General features: G+C 47.5%; 1 protein-coding gene across 4 annotated transcripts in view; it reads left to right on the top strand.

Moving 5' to 3' along the window:
- CDHR3 (cadherin related family member 3) overlaps positions 1-25259 on the top strand; it is a 55218-nt gene extending 29959 nt beyond the window's left edge. Inside the window, exons 9-19 of one of the 4 annotated variants that reach the window (XM_045564258.1) lie at positions 5394-5565; positions 7361-7463; positions 8224-8322; positions 10084-10310; positions 12316-12487; positions 14032-14282; positions 16110-16291; positions 18100-18113; positions 19324-19355; positions 21084-21132; positions 22568-25259. In XM_045564258.1, coding sequence (XP_045420214.1) covers positions 5394-5565; positions 7361-7463; positions 8224-8322; positions 10084-10310; positions 12316-12487; positions 14032-14282; positions 16110-16291; positions 18100-18113; positions 19324-19355; positions 21084-21132; positions 22568-22869 — 1603 coding nt within the window. In that variant the 3' untranslated portion in view covers positions 22870-25259. The other 3 variants (XM_045564262.1, XM_045564259.1, XM_045564260.1) reach the window with 3 other exon arrangements.
- The last annotated feature ends 220 nt before the right edge of the window (positions 25260-25479 follow it).

Below are 25479 nucleotides of genomic sequence, written 5' to 3'. Positions count from 1 at the left end.
ATAAACAAAAGTCAACCAAAAGGGAAAAAATGCAGATACAAGTGGGATATGAGGGTTACTTTGTAAATGTTGACCCATTCTTTGTCTCACAATCTATTCAGTTATTTTAAAATAAGGTCTCTTGTGATCCTGGGTTAATATGCCTTTTGAAAACAGTTTTGCCTTTCTACTATTTTGTCAAAAAGCAGCATGATTAGTAATTTCCTGTGTTAGCCTCATCTCTGAGGTTTCATACCAGCCACTCTCTGGTTTCTTGAGAATCTGAAAAGAGCTCTTTGTTGGGGGTTGTGGGGGGCACCTCAGCAGTGACCCTTGCCAAGAGAGGGCCCTGCATCTGGAGCAAGGCTGAAGACCAGAGCAGGTCTCAGTTTCATATGTCCCCATGAAGAGAGTCTCCTGAGTTTATCTTTGACTGGTTTTGCAGGTTTTCTCCAGGTGACTTTGGACACAGATCCAATACATGCAAAAGACAAAGGACCCTACCCTAGACAAGGATTGTCTAGGATGAGCAATAGAAATAGAAATTCCTGTATTATGTTTATGAATGTCTCTGTTCTCCCAAATGACATGCTCAGCATAATGCTAGAGAATCAGTGTGTCCTTGAGTCTGATATCAAAACGGTTCAATTCTGTTCTGGACACATCCCTGATCTGTCTGTTCAGAGCCAGTCTCCATCCTGCACTGTGCCCCAGGAGGCTGACTTGCATGGGTACTAACTGGCTCCCTTGCCTTCCAGCTTCTGGCTGGCTAGCAGGGAGCCCTGGAGGGAGGGGGGGAGGAAGGTCAGGATATTTATCCCTTACTCTCTCTCTGTGGGCTGGATGTATTCCTCTTGCTCCTGGAGGTCTCAGTCCTCTGCACATGGTAATCTCTGTCCCTGCTTTCAGGAACTACTCCCTCCACCAGCTCCTGTGGGCCTAGAGATGGTGAGGGTGCACCTGTTATTAGCCCTGAGATACTGTACCATCCCTTGAGATTTCCATATACTCTGAGCGCACCGTTGTAATAGCCCATTACTAAGCCCTCCTAGATTTATCCTAATCTGCCTTCTGCTTCCTGTGGAGACCCTGATAAAGTCAGTCACAATCTTGAGCGTGTGATAGGCTCCTATCCCAACCTAAGCGTTCATACACCTCAGAGTTTGTTCCCTGGGTGGGGATGGTTGCTGTAGGTAGGATTGTGACTTCCACACCATTGCATGCAAACATGCATAAATTAAAGCCACTCTCTGTTGAGAGATGTCTGGGCCCGGGGATGGAGTCACACTTATACTTTCTTTGAAATTCTAAATCTATGCTGGTCCTCGTGGGTGGTCCCAGTACATCCTGGGAAACCCCTCCCCTCTTGTCCTGCCCTCCCAGCCCTCCCGCTCTTCTTTGTTCACTTGTCCTGAGAGGTGGGGGATGGGGGTTCAGGGGCGAGAACTCTGGGTGTCCACGCCTGCAGAGAGCTGTGCTGTCTCAAATCTTCCTTGTTCGTTTTCTCCCTTGGGCGCATATCTGTTAATTGCATATTTGGCTTCCTGTGGTCCAGAGTCCCCTGAGGCGTAGGAGGACATTTGCCGACTGTGCTCCAGATTAGCTGGTGAAGTCACAATTTGAATACTCCGCACTGTCCAGGCCGGCCACAGGGAGTCCTGCTCTTCGTAGTCTCCAAATTAGCCCTGAAGGCCAAGGCTAAGTCAGTACAGGACTAATTGTATTTACTACTGAAGATCATCCAAACGACGCTCAAGTCCCCTCTCTGGGCTTTTCCAACGCTCAGCCATCCTAGGACTGCCAAGACGTGGGGAGGAGCGACAAAAGGGCTCCGACCCCTGAAGTCCCCGAGGCGGCAGTCTGCTCGCCCTTGGCTCATTTGCATACTGGGCGGGTGGGGGCCGAGAAGCCCTGAGCCTGCACCCCCTGCCCTCCTCCTCCCAGATGCTAATCATGTCAAAGCCCAGCACACTAGCAGCTCAGAACAGAACTAAACGACAGCGGAAATGGTGCCCCCGCCGTCTTTGACACTGGTCCCTTCCTCGAGGGTGTTGGGCGCGGTCCCTGCTGCGGTCCCTGCGAGAGCAGGTGCGGGAGCGGCGGGCGGGCGCCAGCACCCGCAGACAGCAGCAGGCTGTGGGGGGCCGCGGGACGGAGGGCGGCCTGGAGGAGGTGGGCGCCACCTGCCGACCCCGAGTCCACGCGGGCCCCCAGCGCACAGCCGAGGCGCCTGCGGCTTTCCCAGGCTGGTGATGAATGAGCCCAGGGCCCCGACGGAGGCATCAAAGGCGCCGTGACGGCCCCCGCTCTGGCTGTAAATCGTCGCGCGCTTGGCTGAAAGCGCTGCGCAAGCTGTTCGCGAGCAAGAAGCGGAGAAGGTTGGCCGAGTCGGGACGAGCTGGGCGCCGGCACCTTTGCTTGAGGAGAGAACTGTGGTCAAACGGCTGGGAGGGAGGCCGCTCGCCTTTGAGGCCGGGATTGATGAATGGGGGGGGAGTGGCTTTCCAAGTCACGCGTTTAGGGGAAGAATACCAAGCGTCCGCGGGGAATGAAAGAACTTGCCAGGCAGCCCCCAGGGGCCAAGCGTGGCGGCCTCTTTTGGAGTGACTGAAACGTCTGGCTTCAGGACCCAGGGTTCTTTGGATGATGCAATCTCCTGGCTTTTGCAGGGTTGTAATCAAGGCTCAGATCCCCAAACCATCTGTGTGCCTGGATAGTCTTTCATGGAACTTAGTAAAGTTTACAGTGACTCTAACACAGACAATAGAGACTCGTGTCTGGATGCACCAACTCTTGGACAGGCCTTGAAACCACTCTGAACCACGCTTTCCTCCCTTGCAAAATGGGGACACGAATCCAAACCTCTTAGAGATGAGGGAATTAAAGGTCACGTTTTTAAAGTGCCTGGTATGATTACAGCATGTGGTTGGTGTTTCATAAATGGTATCTATTCTAAGTACTTACGAATAAAACCATGGCATCGTGCAATCAAGGCCAGAATGAGAATGCTCAGACGCCAGTCCTGCTGAAACACGGGATGATCTTTGCTCAGGAGGCATCCAGGAGGCTCCGCTATACCTGCTTTCTCTCCAGCAAGCAAAGCTGTTGTCCTCAGCAGCCCAAGGCCATCCTTGCTGTCAGACTGTGTTCTGCATGTGCTGAGCCCGGAACCCATTTTAGCTGCCATTAAGAGAGGATATGGAATGTGGAAGGGAGCATGATTTGGCTGCAGAGAGAAGTACAGAGGATTAAAGAACTTAACACGTGTTAGTCTGGGTGCTCGGAGAACCAGATGCCAAGACAGGATTAAATGCGCAAGACTTTTGTTAGGAGAAATGCCTGCGGGAGAAAACGGGGGTGGCGGGGGGAGACAAGGCTGGGGAAATCATCAGACGGGGTTGCAAGTCTGACCTGAGTAAAGGAAAGAGGGAGAGAAGACGGTTTGGAAAGTTCTAGACTGACATGCAGTCTAAGGAACATTCAGCTAGGACATTGGGAGTCCTGGAGCCAAATTCAGCCATCATAGGACGGGAGTGAGACTGTCTTGGTATCTCAGTCATTGGTACATGGCCTCACTGCAAACACAGTCACGCATTTCAGAGCCCAGCAGCTGAGGCTATGTTCTTGTTGCGGTTGAAGGTCTTCCAGGCACATTCTTGTGGCAGCCGCAATATATTTTTGTAAGAAATTCTGCCAAGGCAAAATATGATTGAGATAAGTAGCAAAAAATGAAAACAAACAAAACGAAAACCAGCCACAATTCCTCTCTGCCTGTATGTGGTCCCCTTTGCAATGTGATTTTCCTATTCTTTCTATCAAGAGATGGGTCTCTCTTTCTGCTCTTTGAATATGGGCTTGACCATGTGAATTGCTTTGACCACTAGAACATTCATAAACATAGCATAACAGAGGCTTGAAAAGTGCTTGTGCATTGGAACTTGCCCTCTCTTATTACTTCTGGAGCTCTGAGACCTCCATGCAATCAGCCTAAACTAGCCTCCTAGAGGACAGGAGACAAGCAGAGACCCACCAACTTCCCACCACCAGATGTGTGAGCGTGGCCACCCTTGGCCACCCAGTCCCAGCTGAGCTGCCAGTGACCACAGAGATCAGCCAAGCCCAACTGGAGCCAGAAGAACTGTGGGATAACCCATACTATTGTGAGAAATAATAAGTGCTTGTTGTTTTAATGCATCAAGTTTTGGGCTGGTATGTTAGGTAGCAAAAGCTAACTGACATGACTTCTGTCCATTTTATAGAAGGAGAAACTGAAACCTGGAGACACGATAAAGGCCCTCAATGAACTGAAGCGTAAAGGTGTCAATCAGTCTTCCTCAGCATCTCCCACACCAAGCTGGGCTTGACCACTGAGTTTGGGGGTAGCTTTACTCATTTGAATTATTTGCCTAGACCTTAGAGTCAACAGAGATTAGGACCCCCACATTTGACCCTTAATATACCTCTTTTGAATGAATGAGACTAAGGTAATAGGAGGCCCATCTATGGCAGTGGGACCACCAGACACAAGCCGAGGAATTCCCAATTTGCAAAGCTTGGGAGACGAGGGATTACAGGCATTTTCCCCAACCAGATCATAAACTCCTGCAGGCACGGGGTGAAATTTATATTTCTCTTACATTCTTCCTCACAACTGTATGAGCCTCATAAGCTGTCATTCATTCATTCAACAAATATGTACTGAGTGTGGCAGGAACAAAGCAGATAAAGATCGCTGCCCTCGTGGAATTTACATTCCAGGAGGGAAGTAGACCATAAACATGATAAATAAGTAAAATATGTAGTACATTGGATAATGATAAGTACTAAGAATTAAAAATAAAGGGGGGGATGGGAGAGGAGGCACTGGGTAGGCATTGTTGACATTGTAGATATGGTGGCCTTGCTGATAAGGTGACATTTGATTAGAGAATAAAGAAAGTGAGAACGCGAGCCAGGTAGGTTTCCGTGGGAAGAGCATTCCGCAGCAAGTGCGGTAAACCTGAGGCTGCAGCCTGGCGGAATGTTTCAGGAGCCCGGGAGGCCAGAGCAGTGGGAGGCCAGAGGACAGGAGAAGAGTTAGTAGGAGATGAGTTCAGCGAGGTAACACGTTACGAAGGGTCCTGCAGATCAAAGTTGGGACTTTGAGTGAAGAGACGAGCCATTTGGGACGTAGGAGCAGAGGAGTGACATGATCTGACAACATTTTAACAGGATCCCTCTGGCTGCTGTGTTAAAAATAGCCTGAAAGGAGGCAAGGGCAGAGCCAGGGAGACCAGTTAGAAGGTTACTGCAATAACCATGGACTTGCTTTGAATTGAAATTAAAGCAGAGGTGTCTAGCCTAGGGCCTGTGTGAGAAGGAGCACTCAATCACCATTTGTTGGGGAAAAATATTGAATTGAGTCTTTTCACCAGCATTATGGTGCCTGAAAGAACAGCCAAGGGGACGTTGCTTCTCGACCTGAACAAGTTCTGCTTTGATGATGACAGTGAGGCACCAAACAACAAATTCAACTTCACCACACCATCTGGAGCAGGGAGCAGCGGCAGATTTTTACAGGATCCAGCTGGCTCTGGGAAAATCGTGGTCAGTTAATGGTCATTGCTTCGTTAAAAGGGCATCGGGGAGTGGTCCAACATGCATAGAGCTTTTGCTGCCCCACAGAGAGAGATTTCCAAGGTAACCCCCTCTCCCAGCGACTGTAACTGACAGACTTAATAGCGGGTCTGTGTTTCCCGTTTGCTCTTTATTTTTCCCAGGTCTGGGAACCGCTTGTTATGCATAGCTGTGCCTGGGGTGCTAAAGACTGGATTCTTTCTTGCGTAGCATGCAGTTTGCGTGCCTGCTTAGTGTGCCTTTATAGACACATTAGTGCCCTCTGTGCTCCGACACTTTTGTTTGCTTGAGTGCTCATTCCCAGCCCCTAGAGGTGTGAGGTGAGAGAAAGCAGGGCCCTGAGTGTATCTGGATAAATTCCACACAGTAGAACCCCTGGAGACCCCGAGGAGGACGCGACAATGAGCACGGGTAGGGAGCCCTGCCCCAGCCACTCCGCAGGAGCCAGAGCAGCATTGAAGAAGGATGCGCACAAAAGTGGGGGCTCAATGGGCTGTGTGAGACCTTTATTTACAGGATGGTGGGGAAGGAGAGAAAAATGGAAGGGCAGGGAAGGTGGGTGGGGTCTGGAAGTGCTTTCGTTAGAGACCAAGCTTCAGGGAGGACAGCAAGTATCCCCTCTCCGTCCCCTCCCTGCTGCTTCTCCGCTGCCATTCCAAGCCCTTCTCAACCCCCAAGAAAGTCTCACCAGCTTTATTCACAGTGTCCCCTACAAAATAATTTCTGTTTAGGAAATTAATACACATTCACTGTAGAAAATGTAGAAAGCACAGAAAAGCATTATCATTCAGTGATAACCACTGTTAATATTTGATATATTTCCTTCTTGTCTTTTTTCTATGCATATGTTTTATACATATTTACCTAGGTATTTAAAATACAGTAGTCCCCCTTTATCCACAGGGGATATGTTCCAAGACCTCCCCGCCCAGTGGATGCCTGAAGCCTCAGAAAGCACTGAACCCTAAACATACTATGTTTTTTCCTATATGTACATACCTATGATAAAGTTTAATTTATAAATTAGGCACAGAAAGAGATTAACAATAACTAGTCATAGAAAAATTGTAACAAAATACTATAATAACAGTTATGTGAAGCGGGGTGCAGTGGTGCACATCTGTAGTCCCAGCTACTCAGGAGGCTGAGGTGGGAGGATGGGTTGAGGCCAGGAGTTCAAGGCCACACACAGTGTGCTATGATTGTGCCTGTGAATAGCCACTGTATTCCAGCCTGGGCGACAGAGCAAGATGCCTCTATAATAATAATAATTTTTTAAAAAAGTACATGAATGTGATCTCTCTCTCTCAAATGATCTTATTGTACTTCACTCCCCTATTTTCAGATTGCAGTTGAGTGCAGGAAGCTGAAACCACAGAGTAGGGAGGCCACTGCAATGAAAATATCCCTGCACATAAGATTCAATATTGTGCTTTTCTTCAACCAATCTGAAGTCATGAGCCTATGCTATTGGGCAACAGCGCTTGAGGAACATCTTTGCACATAGATTCTCTCTCCTGATAAGTTCTTTCCATAAATTCTCTAGCAGTGAGCAAAGGTATGGTCGTAACTTTATGAAGCTCTTTTTTTTTCTTTACGTTCAGAGCTAATTAGTGATTAAAACTCGTCACTTTTTTGGGCAAAATGCTTTCCAGAAAGGCTTTGCCAATTTACATATCTACTAGCAGTATATGAAACTGTCTTTGTCAGTTCAATAAATAGGATTGTTTATTCTGTGTAAGCTAATATCTCTGTTTTAATCTAGTTGGTTGGTGATCTAGATTATGAAAATCCAAGCAATCTAGCAGCCGGAAATAAATACACACTGATAATCCAGGTGCAGGATGTTGCCTCTCCCTACTATAAAAGCAAGTATCATTTTGATTTATTTCATGAGCATCTTCCTTGAGTAGCAATGACTAAGCTGTGCTAGGCAATGCTAGGTATTGTGCCAGGTCCCCCATCCCATAAGCACTGCTCTGGCGCAGGGTGCTCCTCTTTCTTGGCTGGATTACAACATTTAAAAGAATTTTTTAAGGGTCTCTCTACTTTCAGTCTTGCCCCTTTTCAATGCATCCTCCCCATTTCTGGCAATGATTTTTCAGGAAATGCAAATGCCATCATATTACTCCCTTGGTTAAAGCACTTGAATGTCTCCTGTTAGCTGTCAAGTTCAAGTTCAAACTTTCACTTGGCATACAAGGATTTTCATCATCTGGCCACTGCTTAAGCCTCGAGCTTCAGCTCCTGTCACTTGCCTCCAAGCCCCCTTTCTTTCCAACGGGGCCAAATAGCTTGCAGTTTTGCTGAGTGAGTTATGCAGTTTATACCTTGGTATTTTTGCATATGCCTAGAACATCCCCCCATCCTGCCCCTGCCCCATTTGTCTAAGCCTAAGCTTGCATGTCTTCCTGGAAGCTGCTCCTCCCCCAGGGCTCCACCGTGATCTGTATGTACTTGGTTTATCAAAGGGTGACCACTCTCAGCATCTTGAGGGCAGGAGCCGCCAGGTCTTATTCAGCTGGTGTCCCGGTACACAGAGCCTGTGCACAGAAGGTTCTTTAAAGGTGTTGAATAAACAAATGAATAAGGATTGGCAATTAAACTTGTTTCTATTTCCATTTTTAGATAACATCTACATTTATATCCTAACAAGCCCAGAAAATGAGTTTCCTCTCATTTTTGATAGGCCATCCTACGTATTTGGTGTGTCAGAATTAAGACCGGGTAAGTAACAGACAAGACACGACCACTGTGCTCTTGGTGGATTCCATCCAAATGCATGTTGTGCGGAGGGGAAAACTCCCTCCCAGAGGCCCCTCGGTGTTTTGCACAGTGATTCACAGCTGATTAGTATTTATTGCACCTCTTATTTCTTTTAAATTTTCCTTGCTGCTGAGGAGCCCTTCAGGTGAAACTTGGATTTTGAAAACTGTTGATTAAACTGCATTTTTCTGAAGCCCCTGATTGCTTCCTTGTCTGTTTGCCTGATTCTGCTAATCCTCCCTTTTTGTAGCCTAAGTTGTCTCTTGGTCTCCGCTGTGATTTTTATCCAGCTCACTCAGAGAATTGAAATTTTAAAAATAGAAAAAAGGTTTCCCATTTCTATATTTCCTTCATTTAAAAACAAAATAAAGACATTTTCTCTCTCCCTACTAGGATTCACTAGAGGCCTTCTTTTCTGCCACTTATGACACCTTGGTTTTTGCAGGCTCTTCCCTTGCTAAAGAGAAGCTCTCTCACGTCTAGCTTCAGTTTCTCCCTGTCTCTTCCAGTTTGACAGTAATACTGTTAACTCTCTACTACTGCTGTCCCCAACCCCTGGGCCACAGACTGGTACCAGTCCACCCCCTGTTAGGGACGGGGCAGCAGAGCTCTGCCAGCTGCCACCCCTGCCCTGCCCGTTCATGGAAAAGTTGTCGTCCATGAAACCATGGGGCCACACAGCAGGAAGTGAGCAGCAGGGTGAGCGAGCAAAGCCTCGTCTATATTTACAGCCGCTCCCCACTGCTGGCATCACCGCCTGAGCTCCGCTCCCCCCACCCCCAATTCATGGAAAAATTGTCTTCCATGAAACTGGTCCCTGGTGCCAAAAAGGAAAAAGGTTGGTAGACTCCCCACAGCTGTTGATCTGAAGCTCATGGGTACTTCTTCCATATTGAAAATACCAAAGCAAACCAAACCCATAACATTCCCTCTAAAATGATCTCCTCTCCATTTTATTCTCTCTCTATTTCCTGACATCAAGTTTTAAAACAAAACACAAAATGAAAGTCCAAAGAAAATGATTTTAATTGCTTATACCTTAACCAGTGAATGACAGGAATAGGCTGTCTGAGTTAAGAAAATCTTATTTCACATCACCTATTTCGGGTCACGCACTTAGTGCTGGAGCTACAGAATTGAGTTAGAGAAGGTTTCTGTCCTTGAGGAGTGGAACTCATGAGAAGGAACTTCTATAACACAAGCAATCCAGAACTCTAGCAGTGTCACCAACAATTTCTCAAATAAGCAAAATGGAACAGTATTTAAAAAGCTATACTCTGTAATCATCAGTTGCTTGCTAAATTCTTTAAAAATTGTGTATTTTTTCATCTTGTTTATAAAAGCAAATCATGCTCATTGTAGACAATTGAAAAATACAAGGGACGTTTAGACACTGCAGTGAAAAGATGTATGTGTAAGGATGGATGTTGTTTGCGCTGTTGTTTATGATAGCAAAATAATTGGTATTCTTGGAGGCTATGTAAAGGCATGAATTGTCTTTTATACCTCACAGTACTGCTGGGATCATAGGACCAGTTACCTAGTGTGTGCTCATTAGCATTGTTTGAACTTAATAAAATTGAAAATATAAAACATACAGAGTTCGAACAGCAAGGAGGCCTCCAGAAGTCTTCCTGCCCATGGCAATGAGGACATCTGCTCCTGGATCATCCTCTCCCACCTCCAAAAGCAGGACTAACTGCAGGCACTTTATTTCTCCAGCTAGAACCCGCGTCGGACAGGTGCAAGCGACTGATAAAGACTTCCCCCAGAGCAGCACCGTGTACTCCATCTCCACCGGAGGGGCCAGCCTGCAGTACCCAAGCGTATTTTGGATTAATCCTAAAACGGGAGAACTCCAGCTAGTAACTAAAGTGGACTATGAAACAACCCCTGTCTATATTCTCAGAATCCAGGCCACCAACCGCGAGGACACAAGCTCAGTCACCGTGAGTGGGGCCGTTTGGGATATTCCCAGTAACCCAGCTGGTTGACTTAGGGTCTGCCTGGCACCCCCAGGGTGTGGTTGCCGCAATGAGGAAACTGCACAGGGCACATCCTGCAGATGTGACAGGATATGAGTAGTGGTGCCTGGGAAACAAAGATTCCTGTCTTTCTTTGAGACCCAAGTTTGTGGGTGGCTGAGAGAAGCACTGAGGTTGATGGCCAGACATTGGAATATCTGCTGAACTCATGAAGCCACTTTGTGGGACAAAGTTCCTCCCATGGTCCTTTAAATCTCACTTTGCTTTTGTGGTGGGCTGGTGGTGAGACGCCCATGGCCGGGAAGTCAGGTGTGATGGCTTCGGAATTATGCATTTCCTCCTCTAGAGCAGTTTTGCCATGGCCCTGCCCCACCCCCATACACAGCAGATACTGTAGATCTTAAAACGACGCTATCCTGCTGTCCTGCTTCCCAACTGTCGATGCTGAGACTCTTGCGAAATGCAGATTCAGTAGCTTTGGGGCCCGAGAGTCTGCATTTCTAGCATACTTCCAAGTGGTGCCAGTGCCGCTGGCCCGCAGCCACGCTTTGAGTAGCAAGGTTCTAATGGGCCCGTGTCGGCAGTGGTTAGGATCATCTGAGGGCAACACCATGGCCACAGAGACTGAACTATTCCTTGGTCTTTCCCATTAGCAAAGTGAAAAGGCATGAAGGCAGAACTAACTCTTAGCTGGCAGCAGGCAGCCCTGCGTGATACAGACAATGATTGGTTCAGAGTCAGGAGACCCAGTTCATTTCTCAACTTTGATCCCAATTTTCGGACGAGTGTGAGCAAGCCTTATCTCTGTGTCCCTATTTCTCTATCTCTTAAATGGCGAGTCACCTGATAACCCAATGCCTGAATAGTCTGCTTCCTCTGATGACTTGCTTTGAATTAATGGGATGATGTTTTTAATGATACGGAGGCGCGGCATTGCTAGCCGAGGAAAGTCGGAGATAATTGCGGTGTTTGTTAGGCTGGGTTTTTTTTTTCTCAGAAAAATGAATGGACTCCACCTTGGGAGCTAACTAGAGTGAACATTTCAATTTATTCCTGGGCTCAGAAATAGCTGAAATCCCCAAATTTCAAAGGTAGAATGAATACGACTCAAAATTCATAAGCTTTTAAAAAGGGTGATGAACTAAATGATCACACAAGTCCCTTTCAGGGCTGACACTCTATGATTCTGTGCTGGCAGGCGTCCCAGGCTATATTCCAATTCACCAGGCATAAAAGACAGCACTGAGAGAGAATAGGCCGGCCCTGTGCGTGGCAGGTTAGCCCCAGGGCTGAGTGCAGTTCTAAAAGCCCAGATTACAGAGAGATCCCAGCTTAGCCAGGCCCACTTGTTCTGTCCCAGTGGGTCTTAGCTCCCCCTGCATATTAGAATCAGCTGGGGAACAGAAAAAAAGTGCTCTGGGCTCTACCCTCCAGGGAGTCCAATCCATTTGGTTTGAAGTGGCCCCAAGAAAGTGGACCAGGGTCGGAAACCATTGCTGTATATGCTAAAGATAAAGATCAAACTTCCAATGCACAAGGGGCAGTGAGCAAGGAAGCACACAGGGTCACCATAAATCCACGCTACTACCGGACAACAACCCAGCATCATCTGCAGGTGAGCCCATGTGTCTAGGTGCACGTGTGTGGGGTATGTGCATGTATACATATACTACATGCACACACACACGTGCACACAGTGTTGCAGTTAACAGCACAGGATTTAGAGTAGGACTGACCTCAATTCAAATCCCAGCTCTGTCAGTCACCATCTGAATGGGTTCAGGTCAATTACCTAATCTCTCCAAACCTCCATTTCCTCATCTATAAAATGGGAATAATCATGTTATCAATCTCACATGAGGTTAAATGAGCTAATCCATGCAAAGTGCTTAGCCCGAAAGTGCCGGGCACACAGCAAACACTCAAAAGGCCTCAGCTGTTAAGAATGACCACCTTCTTGCTGCTCTAGGTGACTGTGAACATCCTTGAAGAAAATGATGAAAAGCCAATTTGTACCCCAAACTCTCATTTCATGGCCATCCCAGTGGATCTGAAGGTTGGCACAAATATTCAAAATTTCAAGCTGACGTGTACTGACCTTGACTCCACCCCCAGATCCTTCCGTTACTCCATTGGCTCAGGTACAGTACTTGGTGGTGACAGCCCTGGGCCCTGTCTCTGAGGACCCCGCGGTTGTCTAGGGAGAACGTGTTGGGGTCTGTGCTCACACACTGGTCTGGGCACAGTTGGGGCGAGAGCTGCAGGGGTGTTTGGGATGAGGGAAGCAGAGATGAGGAGTCTAATGCTGGACTCCTCTTAGCTTCCGCTTCTCACCTACCTCTTCCCACACACCCCCACACGGCGCCCAAAGGCCCAAAAAAAGGGTAAATCTCATTGATGGTGAACCACCCCCCCCACCAAATTCGTGATTATGAGTCATAAGTCATATTAGTGTAATTAGAAAAATTTAGTGCAACTTTTCAACCACCTCTTTTACCGAAAGCTTGTAGTGGGGGCAGGGAATCCCAGTCCTCTCTCTGGATAATAATAGATTAAATAGATTAAATGCATTTTGAAATGTGTCCTCAGGAGTTCTTTTCTGCTCCATTCATTTTCTCTCTTTAAAAATATACCATTGTGGGGAAAAAAGAGCACCCCTCAATGGAAATTAGACCAAAATAGCTCATGTAATGAAGTGCTGAGGCCAGAGATTTAAACCCAAACAAGCAGAACAATTCCACGTGAAAGAGTAAAAATCCATCTCTGCTGCCTGCTGAGCCCTTGGCAGAGCAGGAACTCGAACAGTAGGAAGCCTCTCGAGCCGGCTGTGTCACAACACCCAGGGGCAGAAACTGCCTCGAGACTGCAGTTGCTGAAGATGGAAATAATCCATACTGCGAACCCTAAGGCCTTATGGAGCACTTTGCTGCTAAGGGAGCAAAAATTGCATCATCTCCTGCTCCATTTACCGGGGTTCAGTCAGTAATGAGTCTGGAGCCGGTGGAGGAGGAGGGAGCGCGCGTGCGTGGGCTGGTGGCCTTTCTGCCCCAGGCTCCAGGAGCTGAGCTGTGGGCCCCAACACAGCTGACGCAGCTGGGCGCGCGTTTAGGGTGTGATGGCGTGGGGTCAGGAGAACCTGGGGCTGCGACCCCTGCAAAGCCAGGAGGCACCTTCCTTTGGGGGACTCCAGGGACATCTGCAACCAGTGTGACCAGCCGGGTTCCATGAAAGGCAGGAGGTGAACTTGGCCTGTGGCTGGGGATGTGACCTGTTCTGCCCTCTCACTGCGCACTCATTTGTCTGAGTCTGAGTTGCACCTGCTGTTGGCAAACAAATGCCAGATGATAAACTGGAAGGGGCTGCACCAGGATTATGAAGTCTCTGCCTGAAGCTCAGCAGGATGGCATGTAGGACAGGTGTAGGATGGGTGTGCAGGCGTCCTTTCTAACTCATTCTTGCCTGCAGCCATGCTGGTTTGTGAGCAAGAATTTCTTTGCATTAGTGAAGTCTCTGGTGCAGTTAAGGCCTATAGTTGTCACTAATCCAGCTCTGGTGCATCAGAAACACAGTCTACACTTGAGGTGCGGACATTGGAGAAAAAGACCAAACGCAGTTTTCTTCTAAATCTTTTTTTCTCACTCTTTTTTCTTCTTTTTACCAACATCCTTACATCCAATCTCGTTAGGCAACATCAACGGGCATTTCACCTTCTCTCCTAACGCTGGATCCAACGTGACACGCCTGCTGCTTGCGTCCCGCTTTGACTATGCTGGGGCGCTTGATAAGATCTGGGACTACAAACTACTCGTCTACGTAACTGATGACAACTTGCTGTCCAGCAGGAAGAAAGCGGAAGCTCTTGTTGAAACAGGGACGGTGACACTGAGTGTTAAAGTCATTCCCCACCCAACCACGGTCCTCACCACAACCCCCAGGGTAAGGGCTTTGGCATCTGGAAGCCCAGCCACACTCCCTTGGGATTTATGTCAGTGGAGCCATTTGACCCAGGAGAAACGTGGGATGGACTGAAAAGACTGAGGTGTTAGGATGTTGCCAAGAATGGCAACGACGGGCTGGACTGGAGCAGCCACTGGTGGTGAAGGTCAAACTGAGACCTTGGATTTGTAAAACCATTAACGTTTCCTATTCTGGGAAAGTGGAGTGTGCATTTGTGCAGGGAGAGAGCAGACACCAACCACCTATGCGGGCGTGTGGCCATTTGCCACCTCCACAGCCCTCTCTGCTTGTTCATAGGAGCCACAGCAAGTGCGTGTCCACGTGATCAGGCTGCCAGCTGTCACCATGTATCAGTCTGTCCCCTACTCCCCACCTCCACTCCAAAAACATTCATCCAATCTACAGATATGGATCTAATGCCTGTAATGTGCCAATCACTTTAGCAAACACGCCCCAAATGATGCCTGTTCTCACGGAGCTTACAGGTCAGTGGTTCTCAAAGTGTAGCCCCCAGGCCAGCATTGTCAGCATCACCTGGATACTTGTTAGCAATGCAGATTCTCAGGCCCACCCTGGGTTATTAAAGTTGTACCTCACCCAACCGTAACTGTCACCATGACCTCCAGGGGAGGACACTGGAGCCTGGAATCCCCAACTCCATCCCCTGACCCGCTGGATCAGAAACTCTGGAGGTGGGGCCTGGCAGTCTGTGTTTCTGATAAACCTTTCAGGGAATTCTGATGTGCACTAAAGTTTGAGAGCCACTGATCTGGGGCATGGTGTCGGGGGGTGGGTAGATAATAAACAAGTACATACATTAATAAAATGAAAACAGATTGTGGTAAATGGCAGGAAGAAAACAACCAGGTGCTGTAGCAGAATCAGTCTGGAGAGGGAAGGGAGAACCTTGCAATCTGACAGCAGGATTATCTCCCCTGCCCCTCGGAGGAACTTGCCTACATTTATGCTGACTCTTTTGTCCCCTTTCCTCTTCTCAGTGAAAGCTGCAGCCCTGGTCAGTAACCTCATACTTGTAGCCCACCAGAAGAAAAGAAGTCAGAACCTTAGAAAACCACCTATGGAGGTGGCCAACTTCTGCTTCTCAGGGTCTTACCAAGAGCTGGTTAACGCTTCTCTGTCCAGGGCTTGGGTCAATGTGACCCCACTGAATGGAGGTGCATGGCATCCCTAAGGCCTTTCCGCTGTGACAGCAGCTAGCAAGCACCTTTGAGTAGGGCATTGCCACCTTTCTTGGGCTTAACAGCATGACCTGTGTGTGGCATCTCCAATCCTGAAATCTCTGCCACTCGTCTGTTATCTGTCTTCAGCTCTGGGAAGCAGTTGCTGAACTCGGGCTTCACTGTGATATCAGCCCACTCATCTGGCAGTGGCAGCTTGTAGTCGAGAGAGAACGCTGAAAAGCCTACAAGGTGTTAAAAAAACAGCTTTCATGGCTCATGCCTTCTCAGTGAGAGACAATGGCTATATTAGGCCCTGGGTTATACCCAGATATGGCAGGAAAAAAAGCCAATGGACTGTTTTAGTTTTGGGGAAGGGGAGGAAAGACAGAATAAAATTAGGCTGGAGTCGATTTTTAGTTCTCTAAATTTCCTGGGTTCTGATCTGATGGTTGTCTACAAAGACTATAAATATGGTGACGGGGTGAAGCAGCAAGAGCTATGAGCACACAGATGTTCAATTTACAGAGCAAGAACAAAGAGTGGAATAAACACTCACACGAGGAAGTACCAAGTGTGAAAATCGCCACTACCCTTCACTCACCCGCCCCACGCTCTGTTGTTCCAGCCCGGGATCTCCTACCAGGTCCTGAGGAGGAACGTTTACTCTCCGTCCGCGTGGTATGTGCCGTTCGTCATCACTCTGGGCTCCATGTTGCTTCTGGGTCTCCTGGTGTCCCTGCTCGTCCTGTTGGCCAAGGCCATCCACAGGCACTGTCCCTGCAGGACTGGGAAGGACGAGAAACCTCTGTAAGTGGCCAGTGGGCTGGGCCCATTCCTCCACTTCCTTTAGGGCACGGTTCCTGGCGATGTCAGGAGAAGGAGAGATGGAGAATCAGGATTTCTCTATGGGGCAGGTGCTGTGAGTAGTGATAGAAATTTGAAGAATATTTAAAGGACAGGATAGAATTAAAGGTTAAAAAAAAAAAAAAACAACCAATAAGGGAATTGAGCTTTTGGCTCCAGTGATCCCACTGTGTTTCTGTGTGACCAAATAGTCATCGTTCTTCTGCACGTGGCCCCCATCTCTCACTCTCAAGGGCCCCTTCCTATTTTCGCCTGCTTACTAAGATGCCTCTGTGACAATCTGTGGAGTGTCTTTACTGGCTAAAGTGAAGTGAAGAGGGCATCCAATGGTTACACACTTCTCCCAGAGCCAGGCTTTCTGATTCTCAGTAGCTCTTAACAACTAGACCATATGGTTCTGAGCCTGAGTTTTGGAGTTAGGCAAGGCCTGGGTTCAAATCTTGATTTTACCTTTTTCTAGCTATATGGCTTTGGGCAAACGACAACCTCTGTGAACTGCAATTTCCTTATTTGTAAAACTAAACAACGAAATGAGCAAATGCAAGCAAAGCATGTAGCACTGTTCTGATACAGAGTAAATGCTTAATACACCACAGCCATTGTTTTTCTTACCTTATTTCATTATTCTTCACGGCTGAGTCCCAGTGAGTTTGGAACTCTAAATTACAGTTTAGCTCCATGGCCAAGTATCTTGAGGTGTTGAAACCTCTGAGTTTCAGGATTTCTCAGTGGCAAAAAGAAGGGATGATAAGACTCATGTGCTTTTTAAAGGTATTTTGAAGATTATTAACAGTCAAACAATTTAAAATCTATGGGTGAAAGATTGTAAAAAAGTATAAGGTATTAGCATGAAGATGTGCATTGCGTTTTGCCATATTTATTGGGGAAGTTTGTTGCTATTGGCAACCTTGACTTCAAGGTAAAAAATCCTTGAGCATCTGCTGAAATTAAAAAAGGCATTTTTGTTTGGACTCTACTCACAAATTCATCTGGGGAAAAAAAAAAAGCAACCTGACTCTAAAAGGGTGACACTTAAGCTTGTAAGGATGGTGGCCCACTGTAATGGGATTTGGGTAGAAGTTCTTTAAGGAGGTAATCCCATGGACACTGCAACTCCATGTAATTTATGGCTAAATGTTAAATATGCATCTTGAGCTTGGTTGTTTTAACTTATGTTGTAAATGTAGTTTTCAACATGGTTGACTTAGAAAAGAAAAACTAGCTAGAAATTCAGATTCAGACCCACCTCTCTGGAAACTACTTGCACCATATGACAGCCAACATTTGTCAAATAGCAAAGAATAAAATCAGAGTTTCAGAATTATAGAATCCAAGGTTGTCATGGGAAAGGTCTTAGAGTCCAAGTCCAGCTCTTCATATGACAAGAAACCAAAGTTTAACTGCCCGCATGCAAACCTCCCCGTGGTGAGCCATGCCTTCTGCTCAGTCAGCTACTGGGGAGAAAAATGGGGCAGGCCCACTGGGTGGTCATGTCCTCACCAGGTGTCCTCATCACAGGCAGCAGACTCCCTGAAGCTCTATAAGGTGATAGCTTTTAAACTCATCAAATTCCCGGAACCTCTCCAGTCCAAAACCAATGTGACTGAGCTGCATGGTTGGAAGCAGAGTTGTAGCCTAGCCCCTGAATCCCAAGGAACACAGTTGCCCAAAGGACCCCATGTTATCATGTGTGTGCCAGGGCAGAATATTTTCAAGTTAATTAATGTCCATTCCTTTTTTTCCTTCCATAGAGTGAAGAAAGGAGGTAGGTACAGTGCCTATTTCCTTTGTTTGTTGTTTTCTGCTCTGTTGTACTATGGAAAAAGGCTCCAACTCAGCAGAGAATCATGGCGCCATGGTGTCTTGGCGGGGTTTCAGCTGCATCACCCGCAGGTGGAATGAAGCAGAGGTCGGCTGTAGCTGGAGAAGGGGGAAGGGAGGGTGCACGATGCCTTTGGCCCACTTGGATCTCTCACTTTGATCCTGCCTGTGCCCTGCCCAGGGTCGTGTCCAATCAGCTCAGCTTAAGCACCTGGGGCTATTCCCCACTGAGTGGCACAGAAATAAAGAACTCTCCATGTGGGAAACACAGACAGCATCTACTGCTGATGTGCACGGAGCGGTGTCCTGAGGACAGCTAATGCTCTATTTTGGACGCATGCCTCTTTTTTGAAAGAACAAATGATACTTGATTCTCAGATTCTAATGGATTTGATCATTTTCGCAAATTATTTAGGTCAGACTAGTTAGAAAGCGGAGCTAGGGGCAGTTAGATGAGCTGGAAGAGCCAAATGATTTCCAGCAAGCTGGTAAACTGAGGAAGGTCCGTCTGAACAGCTGCAGGCCTGAGGAGGGGTCTTATCTCCACCTGGAAGGTGAGTTGTGGCCTCAGGTAGACTCCAGGCTATGGGGAGAGACAGGACAAAGAATTGGAAAGTATTTTTTTTTAATGCTGGCTTTAATCACTCCATCTAAGGCGTGTGTGTCTGACATACACAAGGCATGTCTAAGCAGGGTTAGAAATTTGATTATGATGATTATTGATCATATTAAGGGAGATGATTTTAATAAATGACATTTTCACAAACCATCTCCAATCCCAGTTACTTTTCAAAAAGAGCACAAGGAGTGAGCTTAAAAAATCCCCACGTTGTGAACAAATGTTTCAACCTAATCTTTCTTTCTTATCTCTAAAGCCATTTAAAAGCTAATTTCCTAGGTCCAGTGACAATAATAAGCTGGAAAAAGAGTTAAAAAAATTTAATTGTGTGTGTATAATATACGCATGTGTGTATATATTTTCCTGAGAAGATGGAAAGCTGTCAACAAACATGTCTACAGACAGAAAACTTCTTTGCTGTGTCTGCAAGACCGAGTTCAAAGCCTATTTATGGAAAATCGCATTGTGGGGGTGGAATTTTCAGGTCAATTTAGTGCCCAAGAAGCTTACCTTCTGCCTGTTCTGTTCCCTGCAGAAATGAAGAATGCAGAGAGAGAGGTGTTGGTGGTGAGTCTGGCCAGCCGTGGGGGTCCTGGCTGGGGTGCTGGCTGGTGGGGGCCCCCATCGCCCCCAGGCTGGCCCGCCATAGCCTCCTGGAGGTGGGGAGGTGCTTGCATTTGGCCAGTGGAACAGATTGCTGTGTGACGAGCTCCTGATAGAATTTCTTCCCTCCGCTGAACATGTTTGCTGATATATTTGCGGAAGAACTGGATTTCATAAATATTGAGTAGTGGTGTTTATTATCTATACCAGCTCTCCAGGAGAGTGAGTTGGAGGAGTGAAGCTTAAAGACCAGAACTGTGCTTCAGCCTTCAACGGGATTTAATTTTTCTTTGCTCTTCCACAACCTTGTAGAAAAGCGGTAGAGAAAGCACAGCCTGGGTCCGGGGTTGGCTCTGCCCACTGAGCCATACAACCTTGGGGACTCCCTCAGCCTCTTTGAGCTTTACAGTCCTCACCTGTAAAATGGGAGTGAGGATGCCTGCCCTGAGATAACAGGTGGGAAATGCTTTGAAAATTGTTAAATGTGACACAAATGCAAAGTGTTATAGGATAGCTAGAGAGTTACCTCTCCATCTCACCCACTGGTCCTGATCTACCCACCTGGGAAGTGGTGGCATTTGAAGGGGACTGCCTCCAGCTCTTCCCCACCCCCTGACAATAAGACTTTGTCATAATCCAAGATCCATACATTTGAATGAGGGGGTCAATGCAGTGTGCTGGAATTTTAGGCCCATCCATCACCCAGTGCATACGTGCTCTGGTCAGTCTACAAACAGCAGAAAGAGGCAATCTCTGGTCTGCGAGGTGCTATTGTCTAAGACAAGTACCCTGGGGGAAGCCACTCAGAGATTTCTCAGAACTATGTAATATTAAATTAATCTATTAGATAAATAAATCCCTAGGACCACAAAAAGTGGGGCTGCTTAGCTGCTTCCCTCTTCAGAGTTGGGGAGCTGTAGAGAACTGAGAGGGTGATCATTTATGTGATGAAAACTGGGGATTGGAAGGCTTGCCAAACTCCAAGCACCATCCTCCTTAGTGCACTAGTGTACCTCACATTGGTACCTGCAGAGGGTGACATGAGAGGGAAGGCAGTGTTTCCACGGGGAAAAGGGACAGGCACATCAGACAGGGTCAGGGCCTGGAGGGTGGCACAGAGCACAGATCAGGGGAGGGAGAGATATGAAGCACAGGGCTAGGTGAGGCCTAGATGCCATGCTGCATCGGCCTAGGCTGGGGTGGCATCGGGAGAGGGTGGGAGTGCCAGGGCTGGGGGTACAGGCTCCTGGGGGCTCCCCTGTGTCCAGCTTGCAAGTCCGCCTGACAGTGATCCCACCGGGGCAATGTAGGCTTTAGCCTGTGTTGTGTGGCATTTCTACACTTGCTTCTATGCAGCTTAGATTTCATTTACTCAAGATGCTTTCTTAACCTCCAGGTGCAGATTAAATGTCTCCCCCACCCCCACCTGTGCCCCATAAAACATACTACACCTCTCCAGTCATCTCCTTATCACTCTGCATTGCAGCACCTGTTTGCCAGTGGCAAGTCTTGTGTGGCAGTAACCACGCCTGCCTTGCTCACCACTGTGTCCCCAGCACCTAACGCCATGCCTGTTAGAGCCATAAATGGCAAGGAGGCCTGGGGCAAGGAACCTGGACTGTGCGGATGAGCAACCTTGCCTGGGGGGAGGAGTGTAGGGCTGTGCTTGATGCTGTCCCCTTCTTTTCTTAGGAAACCATCCAGGTGAACACTGTCTTTGATGGAGAAGCCATAGATCCAGGTAATTAAGTGGCGACGCCACCCATAAGAATGCTGTTCGTGTTTTAGACTGGAAGAGTCATGGAAGACCTTATCCAATTTCCTGCTCTTAACTCAGTTTGCCAGTCCGTTTGGCTTTGTTGACTACACAGTGCTGACCCTTCTAGACTAGAATGCACGTCCAGCACACGGTCGCCCGCGGGGGCCGCAGCGGGCCTCCACCTAGAGGCTCAGGCCCCAGGCGACGCTGCTTTCTCGCCTCTCTTTCCAAATCACAAACCGATTTAAGGAACTGGTGGGTTCAAGAACCCACATTTTTTCCTTCTCATTGGTACTCACCCCCACCCCCACCCCCATCCTTCCTGAATACTCCTAATATCTTCGTATTAGTACTGGAAGGTACAGAGAAATGGCAAGTTACGCTTCTTTTTTTCCCTCGATCGGGGCCAAGAATGTCTTCTTGGTCGGCAAAATGAACATAAGGTAAAGCTGGCCTCCAGAGCTCTCATCACCCCCATGGAATCAGCTCCAAATTTAGCTCCTTTACACACATCCCTCCGCTTACAAAGGCTCAATTATAGACGTGAATAAAGGGAAGGAAACCAAATTCAGGAGGCAAGTGTGTTGGCTCCCTGCCACCCTCATAAGCAAACCGCACCGATCCTCCTCGGAAGGAGGATGGCTCCTCTCCAGCGAGAGGCTGCTGCTGCTGCTGGAATTAAATTTCCCTCTATTATTAGGTACTTGTTACCATAATGTGCCCACATTAGCATAAGTGCTGGTGGGATCCTGAGCCCAGAGGCCACTCTCGCTGTACGGAAGTGGCGGGAGCAGGGGCCTGCCTTAAACCGGAGCTTCCAGGGTAAAGCCAGGGATTATTTGTGCATTTTTGCATAGTTGAGAGAGAAAAGGAGGAAGCGATGTGCCAACTGGCCTATGTGAACAAACACATCAATTAGCGTCTCGCTTGCATCTTCACAAGCGGGGCTAGATTTGTGTGTCTGTGTCTGCAAATCTCTGCTAACCTAACATACGTAAAAGTCAGTCTTTTCCTCCTTACTGGGTGAATTCCTTTTTATAGCTGAGATCCAGGGGTCTTTGTAGACAAACAAGATAAATCAGAAAGTAATGAGTAACGCCATTAAAAATTGAACCTAATTTATCCGAAGCTCCCATGGAGTTCAAGATTCATGTGGCCTTCTCATCTTGCAATTGACATGGCCTCAAGACTCTCCTAAACATTTCTGTCCAGGGAGGCTTGATATTTGCTGCACGTGTGGCCTGAGCCGGACAGCTATGGAAAGGGCAGGGCGAGGATGGTCTGTCCTGTCTCAGCGAGCCACACCTGCTAGCTCGCTGCTTCTTCCCTGGGAGTCAGAACGGAGCAGGGTAGAGGTGGGGGAAGAGAGAATCATTTTGCATTCCTTGCTTTATATAATTGTATTTTTTCCCCCTAGTGACTGGAGAAACATATGAATTCAACTCAAAAACTGGAGCCAGAAGGTGGAAAGAGCCACTAACCCAAATGCCAAAACAGAAAGAGTCCAGCCCCCAGGGAGCTGCCCCACGCAGAGTCACTGCTGGGGAAGGGATGGGGACGCTGAGATGGACCAGCCAGGAAGAGCATGAGCTGGGTGGCAAAGCGCGGGCAGAGGATGCAGGCATAGGTTCCAGGACTGATGCCAAGCCGAGCACCCCAAAGAACAGAAACCCAGCCTTCACAAGCGAAGCTTCCCCCAAAGCGCACCCAGGAAAGTAAACGGTGTCTAGTCGCCAGGCCCACCTGTGCAGCGGGGTGCAGGGGAGGGGCCCGGCAGTCAGCAGGGTGCTGCCTCCCTCTAAATTCTATGGGGGGAGCCCTGGGCCCTGCATGGGTGCAAAAATGTGGGTTGAGAGAATTCAGACATCCAGGGTCACCAATGGGATGTTTGACAAATTCTTCAACAAATAGAAAGGGGTTTGATCATACAGTTGCCTTTTTCTGAGATGGCCAGGAGAAATCTCTCTCAGGTCTCAGAACTACCTGTGCTTCTGATCAGTGAGACTGTTAACTTCTGGTTGCTGAATTGTGTTTTCTTTGCATCAACTGCTAGGAGCTCTCTCCAGCTCATCCTAGGAAGTGCACAAGAATTCTTGACAGAAATACTGAGGGCCACCCTCATGTCTTATTTCCCTGCCTTTATCTTGGCATCACTGAGATTACTTATATAGTTCAATGCCACACGTTTGTAAGTGACCTCAAATCTTTTTCAAAAGAAGCAGAGCAGTGAAGAAATGGATGAGTAAATAATGAGATGTGCGTCTGGGAAGAAGAAAACACAATAGACATCTTCTTTTATTCTTTTTTTTCAGTTGATGTACTGTATAACTTATGGCCAATAAAGTGCACACATCTCAGGTGTTCAACTTGATGATGTGTAGACTACTCCTAGAGGCAACCACTATTTTGGATCTTTACCATCCTAGATTCCTTTTGCCTTTTTTGAATTTCCCATACATGGAATCACACAGAATGTGCTCGTTTGCATGTGGCTTCTTTTGCTCAGCATGATGCCTGTGAGAGTCATCCATGTTGTACTGTATGGCAGGGGTCCAGTTCTCTTCATTGTTGTGTCTGGTTTCTTGGTGTGATTATACCACAATTCATTCTGGTTAAAATTACTCTCCAAGTGAAATCACTCTTTTTCTCAAAGCTGAAACAACACCTACTTTACAACCTACCTGCCCTGCTCCTTCCCACTTCCTGTGATTGGAGGGAGCCACAGGACTCTGTCCAAACATAGAACTCGGACTTTCACCTGTATGCATGAGCAATGAACTGAGAATAAATGGCACTATTATGTAAAGGGAGGTGAAACTTTCCAATGAGCACCAAGCAGAGACTGAGCAAGCCTCACTTTTGCTCTATGCGCTGCTCCCCAGCGGCTGTGGCCCCCGTCCAGTAATCACAAGAAAGGACCAGGTGAGAGTCCCTGAGAGCAGCACCCTTCCCAGCTGGGGAGTCAGGTGAGAGCCCACCAGGCTCCTGCAGGAGACAGGATCCATCCAGCGAAGGAAGACCTTCAGAGAGAGCATTTGCCTTGTTTGCTGTGTGCTTATGTGCCAGTGTGACTTCTCAAGCAAAAGAAACATTTGTAAAATGCCCTGTCCTGGCCTAGATTGGGTGTGATTTATTAATAAGGGTTGGTTGCCAGGGAACTCCCTTGAATGGGTTTAAATTTTGCAAAAGAAGGCAGAGCTGTTCAGTCGTGTAGGTTAAAGTGGGTGAAGTGGCTGATTACCCATTTAAGACTTTGCAAGTCTGTGGGGCCCCGAATAAAATGCCTTCCTCAGAAGCTCTCAGCTTCAATGCAAGTAAAATGAGGCTCTGAGAAGGCTGAAGGGGGACTTAATAACTGTTTATAAGCCCATTAAGGATGATTAAAAGGAGGCCAATGAGCAGCTGCTCTTCCTTCTCCAGCGATGACAGGGCAAGAGGGAATTGTGCTTTATGGCCAGAAGAGGAGATTTAAGTTAGGCAGAGGGAGGGACTTCCTGGAGGCTGGGGTCTGTCAGAAGGGCTCTGTGTCTTCCCTGGTGACAGCAGGAATCGCTGATTATCTTCCAAGTCCCAAGGCGAGCCCTGAGGAACACAGGACTGGGGGAAGACTGCACAGCAGGAGAGACTCTTCCCCCCACCCCCATTTCTTTTTCTGTTTCTTTTGTATATTTAGCTATTTGATTAGGGGAAATGCAGAAGTCTGAGGTCTAGGGCTGAGGCCACTTGGTGTGGGGCAAATACATTCAGGAATTAGACCACATAGTGATTCATAATTGTTGAAGGCTTTGAAGCTGTGTGGTAAATCCTGACATTGGAGCTTTTTGTTGTGCTCCGTGGAAAGCAGGGTCTGCAACTCAGCCTGTGTGGAAAGCGCGAGTGGTTCACAAACAGAAACTGGGAAATGACACTCCTGCTCCTTGGGGCCCTTGTTCACGTCTGTGGTTCTTTATTTGCCTTTTTACTTAATGTGTTTTGTAATGGCTGCGAAAATTAAGTGACAAAATCAGTGAACATTGAAAATAATCACTACTGAAAGTGGGCGATTCTCATTTCAAACTTAGTGTGTGTGTTTGTGCCTCCTATTCATTCAATAAATATTTATGGAGCAATGACTGTGTGCCAAGTGCTGATTCCTTAGTAAACACAACAGCCCCAAATCCCTGCCCTTGCAGAGCTTACATTCTGTCTCTGCAGCTGAGTGTAGCCTGCTGGTAAGCTGTTCCAAAAGTTTCTATTTCTAGTTGCATCCTGGCCTATTTGTTTCTTGGTTCCTTGATTATTCCGTCTGAAAGATAAATTAACCCAAGCCTGGACTCTCTTTCCAGAGGA

Source organism: Lemur catta, chromosome 11 (assembly GCF_020740605.2).
Source record: "Lemur catta isolate mLemCat1 chromosome 11, mLemCat1.pri, whole genome shotgun sequence".
NCBI classification, from domain to species: Eukaryota; Metazoa; Chordata; class Mammalia; order Primates; family Lemuridae; genus Lemur; species Lemur catta.
This window is presented reverse-complemented; position numbering and strand designations above follow the sequence as displayed.